Below are 15347 nucleotides of genomic sequence, written 5' to 3'. Positions count from 1 at the left end.
ATGGAGTGTGCAGGCTCCATCAAGCTGCCTTTCAACAGGAGATTAGAATAGAGTGCTCAGGGAGATAACGCGCCTGCTCACAACATCTGTATTGAAACCGTTATCTTCATAGGAAACACATTATGCTGGCAAAGAAAAATAGCCCTCCCTTGCTTGGCCAAGATAAAGTCTTCATAGAGACATATTTAACTAGGCGTTTATAGAGATCTATAGGCTAATATATAGAAGTTAAGCAGACTGAGATCCCATGATTTGGATAGAGACAGTTTGGCACTGTGGTTGTGAGTAAGGCAAAGACACAAGTGATCATCAACTATATTTACTGATGCTCTCAATAATTTCTCCATTAAAACAGTATGAGCCTAAACCCAATTCAAAAACAAGAAAACATACTGAAACGAATAGTGAGGGAGGGGGCATTGAGATTGGAGGTAAATAGAAACAGAGAAAGAGAGATTACAGGCAAACTGTAAAAAAAACAAAGAGTAGGCTAAGGGAGTACAGTATAAAGGACATTCAGGCAAAATGTATATGCATTCAAATAAATAGTCATATCATATATTCCTTCTATTATTTCCATACGTAATGGTTAACTCACTATAGAATTGCATGTAAAAAATAAATAAATAAAAGCTGCAAACGCTGATGACATCATCAGGTAGCGCCACGCTGCAATAAGGGGTGGAGGGGAGGTGGGGCAAAGTAATGGACAGGTAGTTAAACAGAGTCGGGCAGTTGGGCTGAGGGTCTTGCTTATGCCTTCAAGTGGACATTCACTTCCACTCTACAGATATTGGAGTGGAGGAGGGGGTCGTACATGCACCTGGTTATGCCAGGAGGGGGACAGTGGGGGGTTGTCAGGGGTCATAGGTGAAAGATCACAGTGTGGAGTCGCGGCAGAGGACGATCTCCAGCTCGGTGCGGTAGAGTTTCCCCGCGTCGGACAGAGCCATGATGCTCTTCTTATAGCCCACCAGACCGGTCGAGTCCAACTCCTACAGCAAATGGGGGGCGAAACAGACGTGAGTGCTAGTGCCTCAGCCAATGATGTCATTAACTATGGTGTATACCCTGTAAACAATCATGAGTCATTAGGACGTCCCCAGGACTTCACAAAATGGTCGCCTGAAGTCGTCAGGACTTTGTGTCATGGTACCCTGGAGGTTTTGTCTAGTTCCCGGTTGGTCTTGGGGACGTCCGACGGACATTTTTTTAGGACTTTCTTGGGATGTTGGGTCATGGTCCCATTATGGTTTTTGCCTAGTTCCCAGTCGCAAAGAAACATTTCCTCCCTCCCCAAAAAAATCTACCTTGGGCACACACACCCTAGTTTCATTACACATCACCTCTTGTTACTGTTGCCAAGACTATCAAGGTGTCACGCCCTGACCTTAGTTATCTTTGCTTTCTTTATTATTTTGGTTAGGTCAGGGTGTGACGAGGGTGGTATGTGTGTTTTTGTCTTTTCTAGGGTTTTTGTATATCTATGGGGTTTTGGTAAGTCTAGGTAAATGTAGGTCTATGGTGGCCTGAACTGGTTCCCAATCAGAGGCAGCTGTTTATCATTGACTCTGATTGGGGATCCTATTTAGGTTGCCCTTTTCCATTTTGGTTTTGTGGGTTGTTTTCTAGTGCCTGTCAGCACTCGGTTTATATAGCGTCACGGTCGTTTTGTCATTTTGTTAGTTTGTTTAGTGTTCTTTCTTTCTTTATTAAAAGAAGGATGTATTCATATCACGCTGCGCCTTGGTCTCATCGTTATGACGAACGTGACAGAATAACCCACCAAACCAGGACCAAGCAGCGTGAAAGGGAGGAACGGCGCTTTGTGGAAAAATGGACCTGGCACGAAATACTAGACGGTAAAGGATCCTGAACGTGGGAGGAGATTTTGGCAGGAGAGGATCGCCTACCATGGAGGCAGTTGGAACCTGCGCAGGAGGAACGGCGAAGTAAGAGAGGACAGCACGACGTCGGGGAGGTAGGCCACAGAAACCCCAATATTTTTTGGGGAGGGGGAACATGGAGCAGTCAGCGAAGTTGAGGGGTGAGTCTGAGATTGTCGAGGAGTTTTTGGACAGATTGGAGGAGAGTGAATGGAGGCGAGATTATGAGACATTCGAGGAGTTGTTGATGAAATTGGAGGAGAGTGAAGAGAGAGAGCTGTTGGGTTGGCGTAGTATGCACGGCATTCGCCCTGAGGAGCGTGTTAGCTGTCCGATGCCACCTGTGTCAGTTCCTTGTACTCATCCTGAAACATGTTAAAGTTCCGGAACAATTGATGCCGGCTATACACACCAGGTGTACCTTCACAACCCGGTGTGTCCTGTTCCTACTCCTCGCACTCTTCCTCCAGTACGCCTCCAGGGTCCAGTACGCCCTGTTCCTCCTCCCCGCACTCGCTCTGAGTCACGTGTCACCAGCCCAGTACCACCAGTGCCGGCACCACACACCAGGCCTCCAGGCCTCCAGTGACATTTTCCATTTTGGTTTTGTGGGTTATTGTCTATGTGTAGTTGCCTGTCAGCACTCAGTTGATATAGCGTCACGGTCATTTTGTTAGTTTGTTTAGTGTTCTTGTTTATATTTTGGCAATGCTAGGGATTTACTTATTTCCTGACACAGTGTCCCAAGAACATGTTAAAACCGGGAACTGGACAAAACTTCCAGGGGACCATGACACGACGTCCCAAGAACGTTCAGGTGACCTTCAGGGGACCAAGACACAACGTGCCAAGAACATCCTAAGGACTAGTAAAATGAAAGTCCTGAAAATGTACTAAAAGGGTCCTGACATGGTCCTCCGTGACATTCGGGAAACTATAACATTCTCAGAACGTCAGTGGGATAACATCACGCAGAAACCTTTAAGGGGCCTAATGGGAAAGTCGCCAAATATCCTCAGGACGTCCCGTTTGCTGGGTATGGCCCTAACAGTCAATGCAACACCACATCCTGATCCAACAAAAAACTCAAAAGACAATAACCTGTACAAGACCAAAATGTTCTGCCAATCATTCTGATCTTGTAAACACTCCAGGTGCAGTACGACATAATAAACCAATCAACTAATCAAAAGATGTGTCAGTAAATAAGTTAAGTCTTTTGTTCTTTACTATTTTGTTCTTGTCATGTAGGTCCTTCAGCAGTGCATCCAGCTCCTGCTCATCGATGTAACCGTTTCCATCCTAGTGAAACAGTGAAAAACAGTGAAACAGCAGACAGGGGCCGGGCATCTCATATCATATTCTCATTAAAAGAACAATCAAACACTCAGATATCCGGCCCACTCAGAGTATACACAGGCAAGATCAATCATTCACAGACCAACTGCCAATTCAGTCATTACAAAGGCATTAGTATGAGACTCCTGTACTGTACACCTGTCTACATACTGTACTGTTTTCTTTGTGGAAGGTTCAGTAGCGTGTATTCATGGATGCCAAGGGAAGCCAGGCTTCCCCCCAAAATTATATTTTGTCATGCTATGTTTCATAAATTTCCTTCAATTCGCAAGAGGCTGAAAATAATATATCTCAACGGAGAAAGCATCTGACCAAACAAAACAGCTCCCGTCTGTCTCAATATGTGTAGTGTATCTATCTGATGCTCTCTGGTCAGAAAGAGTATGACATTATTACCGCCCATAGCATTTAATTCAAGGGAAGCCAGCGAGCATTTGACCTCCCGTAATAAAACATTTATAAAATAAAAGTCAATCAGCTTTGAGCTAACCTGAGTGAGCTCAGCAGTGAAAGGTCCTGGCGCACCAAAAATAAAAGTGTCAGTTGAAGCCAGTTTGAATTTGGCTTCAGACCAATCACATCACAAGCCAAATGTCATTATTGACAGAAAGAAACGTGTTGTGTTCGGCCCTTTCATAAATTAGGGATTTGGACTCGTGGTTTTACTTAATTCTCTGTACTGGCCAATGACTATAACAGCGATTCTGATCCAACCATAAATTCATACATTGTGCCCCTGGCCTGATAGGATGGAATTTCAACACACAGCTCGATGTGCGCTCTTAGAAAAAAGGGTTCCAGAAGGGTTCTTTGGCTGTCCCCCACAGGAGAACCCTTTTTGGTTCCAGGTGGAACCCTTTTGGGTTCTATGTAGAACCCTCTGTGGAAAGGGTTCTACATGAAACCCAAAAGGGTTCTACCTGGAACAAAAATGGTTCTTCAAAGGGTTCTCCTATGGGGATAGCCAAAGAACCCTTTTAGGTTCTAGATAGCACCTTTTTTTCAAAGAGTGTAGTATGCTAATATTAACTAGCTGGCCTGGTGTATCGTTGCATATGAAAGAAAGCTAGCGAGCAAGTATTTTACCAAGATAGCCTAGGACAACAAAAAATAAAAGTGTGTACTGTATGACAGTCATAGACCGTTTAGGCAACATGAAAGAAGAGGATGGCATTGGCGTTTCTCTACAAGTAGGTTGAGTCAACGTGTTTTTTCTACTTGCACACACACACACACACACAAACACACACACACGCGCACACATAAATCAGTAGCCACATATTTAGCTTACATTGATTGGACTAAATCGTTTTTAGTATCTTTTAATTGTCATCATCATTGTATTAGACTAAGAATAGGTTATCAGATGACGTATAAGTTGAAATGGTGCTGGAATAGTGGAGGCAGCTCCTGTTTTCTTTGTAACTTGCAGTAACTCTCTGTGGTTCTAAATCAATAGTTGTTTAGTAGTACGAAAATGTCAGAAACATTACCTTGCTTGACCATGCTGTAGGTCATGTAACTGTTACATGCAATATGTTTCTGGACTTCACTGGACAGATGTTGCTCTCCGGTTTTGTAATGAAACAAATGTGTGGTTGAATTTATTCTGCCACTGTGTCTTCTTATTGTCTCGGCATTAGGCCTATATATCACGGTGTCAAGGCATATGAACAAACAGGTTATAGAGCAAACAGAGGTTGTAATATGTCTTTTTTCTGGATTGGCTTCCCCCCTGATTTTACCCACGCACCGCTACTGGGAAGGTTACCAAGGTAACACTAACAAAATAATTGATACAGACGCAGGTGTGTCTCTGGAGTACTTACCTGTGCAAGAGACCATTTGCATGGAGCTAGTAGCTTGAGTGACAGGGATTCAAGCAATCTCTCTCACACACTCTTCCACCTATACACCCTCCCTACAAATATGTATATTGTGCTCATTTACCTTGTCATAGAAGGTGAAGATTACATTGAACTGCTCTGCTGAAAGCTTGCATCCCTGGAGAGATGGAAAAGACAGGGAAGGGAAAGGAAAAATCTAATATATATTGTATATGATATAGTTGAAGTTGGAAGTTTACATGCACCTAGCCAAATACATTTAAACACAGTTTTTCACAATTCCTGACATTTAAAAATTAAGAATTCCCTGTCTTCGGTCAGTTAGGATCACCACTTTATTGTAAGAATGTGAAATGTCAGAACAATAATAGAGAGAATGATTTATTTAAGCTTTTACTTCTTTCATCACATTCCCAGTGGGTCAGAAGTTTACATACACTCAAATAGTTTTTGGTAGCATTGGCTTGAAATTGTTTAGCTTGGGTCAAATGTTTCGGGTAGCCTTCCACAAGCTTCCCACAATAAGTTGGCTGAATTTTGGCCCATTCCTCCTGACAGAGCTGGTGTAACTGAGTCAGGTTTGTAGGCCTCCTTGCTCACACACGCTTTTTCAGTTCTTCCCACAAATTTTCCATGGGATTGAGGTCAGGGCTTTGAGATGGCCACTCCAATACCCTGACTTTGTTGTCCTTAAGCCATTTTGCCACAATATTGTCCATTTGGAAGACCCATTTGTGACCAAGCTTTAACTTCCTGACTGATGTCTTGAGATGTTGCTTCAATATATCCACATAATTTTCCTTCCTCATGACACCATCTATTTTGTGAAGTGCACCAGTCTCTCCTGCAGCAAAGCACCCCCACAACATGATGCTGCCACCCCCATGCTTCACGGTTGGGATGGTGTTCTTCGGCTTGCAGGCCTCCCCCTTTTTCCTCCAAACATAATGATGGTCATTATGGTCAAACAGTTCTATTTTTGTTTCATCAGACAAGAGGACATTTCTCCAAAAAGTACCATCTTTGTCCCCATGTGCAGTTGCAAACCGTAGTCTGGATTTTTTATGATGGTTTTGGAGCAGTGGCTTCTTCCTTGCTGAGCGGCCTTTCAGGTTATGTCGATATAGGGCTCGTTTTACTGTCGATATAGGGCTCGTTTTACTGTGGATATAGATACTTTTGTACCTGTTTCCTTCAGCATCTTCCCAAGGTCCTTTGCTGATGTTCTGGGATTGATTTGCAATGCGACCAAAGTACGTTCAACTCTAGGAAACAGAAGTTGTCTCATTCCTGAGCAGTATGACAGCTGTGTGGTCCCATGGTGTTTATACTTGCGTGCTATTGTTTGTACAGATGAACGTGGTACCTGCAGGCATTTGGAAATTGCTCCCAAAGATGAGCCAGACTTGTGGAGGTCTACAATTTTTTTTCTGAGGTCTTGGCTGATTTCTTTTGATTTTCCCATGATGTCAAGCAAAGAGGCACTGAGTTTGAAGGTAGGCCTTGAAATACATCCAGAGGTACACCTTCAATTGGCTCAAATGATGTCAATTAGCCTATCAGAAACTTCTAAAGCCTGACATCATTTTCTGGACTATTCCAAGCCATTTAAAGGCACAGTAAACTCATCACAAAGCCCTGACCTCAATCCCATTGAACATTCGTGGGCAGAACTGAAAAAGCGTGTTCGAGTAAGGAGGCCTACAAACCTGACTCAGTGACACCAGCTCTGTCAGGAGGAATGGGCCAAAATTCACCCAATTTATTGTGGAAGCTTGTGGAAGGCTTCCCGAAACGTTGGATCCAAGTTAAACAATTTAAAGGCAATGCGACCAAATACTAATTGATTGTATGTAAACTTCTGACCCACTGGGAATGTGATGAACAAAATAAAAGCTGAAATAAATCATTCTCTCTACTATTATCCTGACATTTCACATTCTTAAAATAAAGTGGTGATCCTAACTGACCTAAGACAGGGAATTTTGACTACGATTAAATGTCAGGACTTGTGAAAAACTGAGTTTAAAATGTATTTGGCTAAGGTGTATGTAAACTTCCGACTTCAACTGTATACACTGAGTATACCAAACATTAGGAACATCTTCCCAATATTGACTTGCAGCACCATGGGAATGCCTGCATCTGTTCCTCACAAACTGGAGTCTAACTGGTTTCATTAACGAGCCTGTAGGACAGACAGACAGACAGACAGACAGACAGACAGACAGACAGACAGACAGACAGACAGACAGACAGACAGACAGACAGGTGTGTGTGTGTGTGAACGTGCGTGTGCAAGAATGTTGCAAGGACTTTTAAGGGTGTCGATGTGATAGTCTAGACAGGTGCAGACTCAGTAAACTTCTCCTGTGATAAACAGTTTAATCCTCTTAGAGTGAATACAATAAAGCTGAATTGTACCATAGATCTGCCGATATACGTATTGTATGACCTTTACATTAGGGTTATTGTCAAGACTGCTTTAATTCACATAGTGACCGACTCTTTCACAAATGAATAAGTTGCCCCAATTCCTAAACGATTTTGTGTGTGGGGTGTGGGGGTGGGGTGTGTGGGTCAGGTCTCACCTCGAACTTGAGCAAGAAATTCTCCTGAACTGGCAGCAGCCTTAAATGAGATTTAAAAAAAATCGTTCACATTCAGATTCTTTACTTCAAAATGGATTCAAGTATAACACACAGAGTCTCTCAGTGAACAAGACACACATACACTCACCTGGCCATTTCAGACAGGCCCAGTTTCCCATCACCGTTCAGATCAAACATCCTCAGCTGGAGAGTGAAATGCAACAGTTAGTTGCGTAACATTACTACGCGGTGTTAAACCTGTGTGTATGAGTACACATGTACAGTATGTGTGTCATACTCACGATTGTCTGTGTGTATTCGTTGAGTTTCTTGTCATCGTAGTGTCTGTTGGCCTTCTTCAGAAGATCTGACAGGAAACCCTGAGGAAGACAGATCCTCGTTACCCCACTGATAATTGGCTCAATGACCCAACATTAAAGTTTAAGGATGAGTGCTCAGGGGTCCTCCTCTGACAAAAAGCACAAGTCCTTGGAAATTGACTAATGAAGGTTATGAATGTTTAAAAGCTTGACACATTTGTTTACCTTCAGTTCATTGGCTTCGATGTATCCACTGCGATCAGTGTCATACCTTCGCCATGCCTGTAGACAGAGCATTTTTAACATTTCATTACAACACAGTACACATGCATTTAAACACAGAGATTAAGAACTCTAAAGCCTTAAAACCCGCTTTACTTTAACAACAAGTGGAAAAGTCATAATGCTATAATCGGTAGAGAGAATGTAGCCAGACGGAGATAGAAGATGAGAGTGAGACAGAAAAGTATATAATTTGTGTTTTAATCTACCAGCTGTCCCATGTCTAGAGCGGAACCTTATCAAAGATGTATGCCCAAACCACATCACCCCTCCCCCACTCTCCTGCAGTAAGCCTGCAACCCATCCATAATGTATGGCAGTCTGAGAATAGCTCCTGTGTCCCCCACCCCTCCACTTTTAACACGGGATAGCCAGCACACTGGACCACTGCAAAACTCCTTCCTTCTGTCTAGCCTCCCTTCTCCTTACTTTGTGTGTCTCCAGCAGCAGAGAACAGTTAAAAGTTAAAAGGAACCCCCTCCCTATCTCTCTTTCTCTCTCTAGTCATTTCTAGATATAAAATGCTTTGGACAAGGAGATGCCTGTTTCCCTGATATTTCTAAGCTCTCTGTGTATGTGGATGGATGTGTTTTTGTGTTGGCTTTTGTGTATGGGGCGAAGTGATCAGACTTAGCAAACACCAAAACGTTATCTGTATCAGAGAGCAATGATAGTAGGAGCCATCTTCAGTGATTGATATACTGTACAGTGCAGTGGGTTTACACAGACAGGCAGACAGACACACACACAGAGACACAGACAGACACAACTTACCGCCATGAATTCTGCACTGGATCCCACAAATGTTCTGAAACAAAGCAGGAAATTCTCCTCTGTGGGCAGAATCTGAGCTAACTGGAGAGAAAAAGGGAGAGAGAGAGAAAATATATAGAGAGAGGATTAGTACACTTGGCTACTAACTCAATATTAAAGCGGATTTCAACAACAACACTGTGTACAAAACAAAGAACATATATGCAGATATACAGTTGAAGTCGGAAGTTTACATACACTTAGGATGGAGTCATTAAAACTTGTTTTTCAACCATTCCACAAATTTCTTGTTAACAAACTATAGTTTTGGCAAGTTGGTTAGGACATCTACTTTGTGCATGACACAAGTAATTTTTTTAACAATTGTTTACAGACAGATTATTTCACTTATAATTCACCGTATCACAATTATTGAGTGTATGTAAACTTCTGACCCACTGGGAATGCGATGAAAGAAATAAAAGCTGAAATAAATAATTCTCTCTAATATTATTCTGACATTTCACATTCTTAACATAAAGTGGTGATCCTAACTGACCTAAGACAGGGAATCTTTACTCTGATTAAATGTCTGGAATTGTGAAAAACTGAGTTTAAATGTATTTGGCTAAGGTGTATGTAATCTTCCGACTTCAACTGTAGCATCAGAGGAAAACGTAAAAAGTAATCAGACATTTCAACTGAGGAGTTTGAATGTGCTTGTGTACAGTATGAGTCTTACTTCTGACATCTCGATTCTTCCGTCTGCATTCTTGTCAAATTTCATCATAAACTCCTTCATTTTCTCTCTAAACGCAGCATGTGTGGGATCCTTGAATAGACAAATACACACACACACACACACACACAAACACACAGAATAAATCAAAAACAGATAAAACAGAGACTTCCTACCTAACAACTCTCTATGATGATGAGTTGTTACAGCATATTATATGAAATTGTCATTATCCAGTCTATCAGCCTATCTAGAAGTCTGAATACACTGTGGAGGATGACAGTAAAGTGGACAATTTTATCATTTCAATACAATGTTTAAGGTTGCCTCGACTAGGATGGAGTCAGTCACTCACTTTAATGCAGGAAGGAAGGAAGGGTGCATTTCAAAGTATTCAAACCCACTCACCACGCCTGTTCCTCTCCGCGCGGTCTCTAGCTGCCGGAAGAAGTTCTCCAGCTCCTTTCCCTCGATGTAGCCATTTCCTGTAGAACATACCCAAGGGTTAAAGAGAATTCCTGGGATCAGTGAGATTGGGATTTCATTGACCTTTGAACCTGTGGAAAACATAATAGTTAATTATGTCTTAATTAATCTTTCCTTGATTCCTCGCATCCTCTCTCCTCACCTCCTTTGCAAATCCCATTGGAGAAAAAAGTCGGGGAGGGACCTTGGACCTTCTTCTCCAATACTGTTGAGAAGGAGGTGAGGGGATAAGATGCTCAGTATATCACCAAATGTGAATTGAAATAGAACCCTGGTATGTACTGTGTGTTCCATTACTGTAAAAAAACAGGGTTCAATATAGAGGCATTTTTTTAAAGCCCTTTGCTCAACAAGTAGCTCATTGAAAGTCCAGAACAACGAGTCCACAAGGAATCCAGAGAGTATGACTGTTTGCATACTCTAAACCATATGGAAACCTGCTGACAAAAACACTCTCATTATCTAGCCTAATGCTACAGTCACAGAATATTGTCCATCTGGCCAACACGACTCCCACAAGAGTACAGTAACATCATATTGAGTCACATATATACAGTATATCTAACACACACGCACGCACACTGCTGAGCTCCCTGGCCCTTACTAGGATTAGTCTGATATCCCAGCAAAACCATCAGGCCCAGTATCTGATGGGGATGAGATAGAGGAAGGAGGAGAGAAAGGGAGGGTAGGTCGGAAGGAGGGATTTGAAAGGGCAGGGGCTTAATGTGACTTATTGTGTCATAGCACCATAGGAATAAAACGATAGCTGAGCCACACGGGGAAGAAAATCATTGAAAGGGGAAAGAGAGAACTTGATATGTATGTGTGTGTGTGTGTGTGGGTGTGTGTGTGTGCACTCTGGGGGCAATCCACATGCTGTAGATATTTAAGGCTGATTGAGAATATAACAAGTTCCTAATTATCTTGGCTGATCAGATCTCTAACGGTCTGTGCTCTGTGACTTCCCCCAGGTCTGTGCTCTCTGCGTTCCCCATGGTCTGTGCTGTGTGAGTTCCCCCAGGTCTGTGCTGTGTGAGTTCCCCCAGGTCTGTGCTCTCTCTCGCTCTCTCTTTCTCTCTCTCTCGCTCTCTCGCTCTCTCTCGCTCTCTCGCTCTCTATATATATATACTGAGAGAGAGAGTAGAAGAAAGGACCAGCTCTAACATCCTCAGTGTTGGGAGAAGGTGGGGGTTCTGCATTAGTCACATGACCAAAGCACTGCCCGCATCTGAAGCCTTTCGGCGGATCAGGATGGCATTTACGAATGGGAAGTGTGGAAATTCTCTGGTAATGCTGCTGCAGAAAGATATTTAAAAACAGCAGCTCAGAGAGCATTAGCAACATATTCACAGTGGAATTGCTTTGTGCCTGGGGGATTGACAGTGGGGGGTCAGGTAGATGTTTATTGGGGCACTAGATCTTCTGTAGCGACATTCACAAACATGACAGGCATGTGACTGACTACGCATGGTGTACAGCAAGTTTGCTGATGACCCCACGGTTCTAGGCCTGATAACCAACAACGACCAGTCCACTTATAGGGAGGCGGTAAGTGAACTGGCATTGTGGTGACATCATGACAACAACCTCTCCCTCAATGTCAGCAAAACAAATGATTTGACTGTTGATTTCAGGAAGCAGAGGAGGGAACATGCCCCGATCTACATCAATGGGACTATAGTAGAGAGAGTCACTAGTTTAATCTCCCTCTAACTCTCAGTTGAGAGTTAGAACAGTAGAATACACAAATTGCAATTTCGAAATGTGGTTGTGCATCAGCAGTTTTCCTCTTGTTATGTCAGTCACTGACAGCACTCAATTAGCCCACGAAGCTAAGCATTTTTAGAATGGTAAATTGGTCTTCCCTGCTATATAAATTTGTAGTAATAATGACCAAATTACCGAACGGGAACGAAGGGCACGTACGCAGTGGCCCTGCCCTCTAGGGGGCCCACATTGATTTTGTTTGCCAATCTCACGTACAAATAGAATTGCATGAAATTAGTTAGACATTTGCGATAGTTTTTTTTCGCCCTATGGAAAAATGTGTAGAATTGCAGGAAATTAACTTTAAAAAATAAATAAATATCTCCATGGTCAAGTGGGGAGCCACTAAAATATTTTGCTAGATAGGTGGCAGGCCCCCCAACCAAATCTCGTATAGGGCCCAAAAGGCTTGGCCTGTTACGCTCATCGATGAAAGGATTGGACCAAGGTGCAACGTGGTAGGCGTACATTTTAATTTATTAAATGAACACAGAAAAAATAACATACGAAACGTAACGTCTAGTAGGGCTAAACAGCACAGTACCAAAAAACAAGATCCCACAAACTACAGGTGGAAAAAGGCTGCCTAAGTATGATCCCCAATCAGAGACAACGATAGACAGCTGCCTCTGATTGGGAACCATACACGGCCAACAAAGAAATAGAAAACATAGATTGCCCACCCTAGTCACACCCTGACCTAATCAAATAGAGAATTAAAAGGATCTCTACGGTCAGGGAGTGACATGGCCCTGTTCATACATTTTCCAGTTATGTTAGACATAGATCTTGTTTCTTTGCATGGAATAATATTTGGTGTGAAGAATGGAATAATGCATGCGCTTCCCAAATATCATAGGCCTACTGTCCAGTCCACACACAGACACATTCTGCACAAACCATAACACACACACACACCATACAAATCCTGTCTTAAGAGTGAAACATCTAAGGTTTTAAGTCTGAAACGCATCATTGACATTGAACCAAAATTAAAATCTATGATTCTTGAAAAGCATGCTCCACTACCCCAGCTCTAGTCCCACTTTATCATGTATGAGACTATGGACACAGATTGGCACATGGATTCGACTTGACAAACTATAATTTGTGGAATGTGTGTGTGTGTGTGTGTGTGTGTGTGTGTGTGTGTGTGTGTGTGTGTGTGTGTGTGTGTGTGTGTGTGTGTGTGTGTGTGTGTGTGTAATTGCACTCAATCCCCATCCCTGGCTCTACTACTTCTAGGTCCATTCCAGCCCAGTGCACGCCAGGGATGGGTATGGCTTAGTTGACCCGTGGGCGGATTTAACCCTCGGCTGGGACAGTGGAGTGCTTGAGCGTGTAAAAAAAAGTCTGTGACATTGTGCAGACTTGACATGTTTCCGCGCTCACTCTGAGCTCTGCAGCCTCTCACCTAGAGCGTGTAAACAGTCACACCTGAGCAAGCGCATGGACTCGGAGAATCCATGCGCTTGCTCAGGTGTGACTGTTTACACGCTCTAGGTGAGAGGCTGCAGAGCTCAGAGTGAGCGCTATGGGGCGGAAACATGTCAAGTCTGCACAATGTCACAGACTTTTTGGCACATCTTTACACACTTCAACAGGGCGTGTTTAGTAGAGCCCTCAGTAAGTCTAAGCGTTTTGCTGCCAAGCAGAACGTCTCCAACGGCCCTAAGGGACCACCATGGGATGGAGGAGAAGGATTCAACATGCTTTGCGCAGTGCAGTAATGAATGCATGGGTAGATTAAAGAAAGAGAACGCAGTGCTATATATACCATGCAATATATATAAATCCAAAAACGTAAATAAGAGGTACTGGGGGTCATGGGATTTAGCAATTCGTATAGCTGTTAACCTTTCATGATCACCTTTGAGTGCTGTGTAGCGGAGACCAGCTCTAGCGCACAGTGACGCACACCATACCCGCGACTGGGCCTTCGAGCCCCCCATCCTTCCTCCAATGACTGGAAAGGCTATATGGCTATTCCCTATATTCATTCCATCGCCCTCCTTTTCCCCACTTCCACGTTTCCCTCCTCACTGTCCTCTCTCCCCATCTACTTCACACACTGCTCCCCCTTCTCCTAACCCTCCCCCCGGTTTGACCGCAAGCTGCCTGTCAGTAAATTCATTCATAGGAGACGCGCGGATCCGGTTGCCTCGTGGGGGTCGCTACAAGCCAGAAACATATATTATTCACAGCGAACAAACAGCGTTAAAAACAGCCACTCCGTAATACACCCACGTCACCACATAATATGATCACGCAAGAACGCATGTTCAATCTCAAAGAATGTAAATGTTTCATTAGACTTTTGTGTTTCACGCACAAATGTGGTCCAAAGCAGCGCACTTCTGTTCCATAGCTTTGCGCGGTTCTTACTGAGGCGTAATTGAGGAACTAAAAAAAAAGATGATTAACAAACATGGTTATATGGGATTATATGTAGCCTACGTGTCGACTGAAATCTCATATAATGCTCGTGTGGGAAAAATGCACAAACTGAACTATTTTAAAATGCTTTTCTACTTTGCTACTTTAAAACATGTTTCCTTATCCAACAGTTCTGCAACAAATATCTGCAAACCCCACAAATGCCCCTTTATACAACTTCAATATGCTAATTGTGTAATTCAAGTTAATAAACAAGTGTAAAGTTACAAATTTTTCCAGAAGTGCATGATCACGGAACAGGGCACAGGACACACTGACTGACAATCACTGCCAAGAGTCCCAAGACTCTGTCCAAATAACAACCCATATGAGTCCCGCAGCACAACACACATGACTTTCTACCCTCATCTATCACATCTTCCCACTTCCTCTGTCCCGCAGTACAACACACATGACTTTCTACCCTCATCTATCACATCTTCCCACTTCCTCTGTCCCGCAGTACAACACACATGACTTTCTACCCTCATCTATCACATCTGCTCACTTCTTCTGTTCCACCAAGCACTAGTCTATCAATTTAACAACTATCCAACCGTTCTGAATTTACAACCAGCCTACTCCTATGATATGCCCATAGTACAGTCCTGCCCAAGTTTAACCCCCTGGCCGCAGTACTGACCGTCTGCATCGAAATGTTTCCAGATGTCAAGAAACTGCGTTGCAGTGAGCTCTGCCAGGTGTAGATGAGGTGGCTGCTGTGCTTGAGTCGCCATCGTTCAGTCGCTACTGCTTTTTCCCTTCTTCCTGGAGCACGTGGAAATCCAGAGTTAATTTTGTCCCAGTCGGATCTAAAGCCTCTCTAAACTGTCTGCAGCTCGCGCTCAACCAGGGCTTTTAAACCCACCCGCGGCGCA

General features: G+C 43.3%; 1 protein-coding gene across 1 annotated transcript; it reads right to left on the bottom strand.

The window, feature by feature from the left end:
- Window positions 1–309: 309 nt before the first annotated feature.
- On the bottom strand, window positions 310–15279 carry LOC135558976 (calretinin-like). The gene is made up of 11 exons (XM_064993287.1): window positions 15113–15279; window positions 10186–10262; window positions 9781–9870; window positions 9060–9140; window positions 8229–8285; window positions 7986–8063; window positions 7832–7887; window positions 7684–7723; window positions 5196–5249; window positions 3117–3188; window positions 310–995 (listed from the first exon to the last, which is right to left on the bottom strand). Exons 1-11 carry the CDS (start codon window positions 15204–15206, stop codon window positions 879–881), a joined length of 816 nt encoding a protein of 271 aa, XP_064849359.1. The 5' UTR covers window positions 15207–15279; the 3' UTR covers window positions 310–878.
- Between the last annotated feature and the right edge of the window lie 68 nt (window positions 15280–15347).

This window comes from Oncorhynchus masou, chromosome 1 (assembly GCF_036934945.1).
Source record: "Oncorhynchus masou masou isolate Uvic2021 chromosome 1, UVic_Omas_1.1, whole genome shotgun sequence".
NCBI classification, from domain to species: domain Eukaryota; kingdom Metazoa; phylum Chordata; class Actinopteri; order Salmoniformes; family Salmonidae; genus Oncorhynchus; species Oncorhynchus masou.
This window is presented reverse-complemented; position numbering and strand designations above follow the sequence as displayed.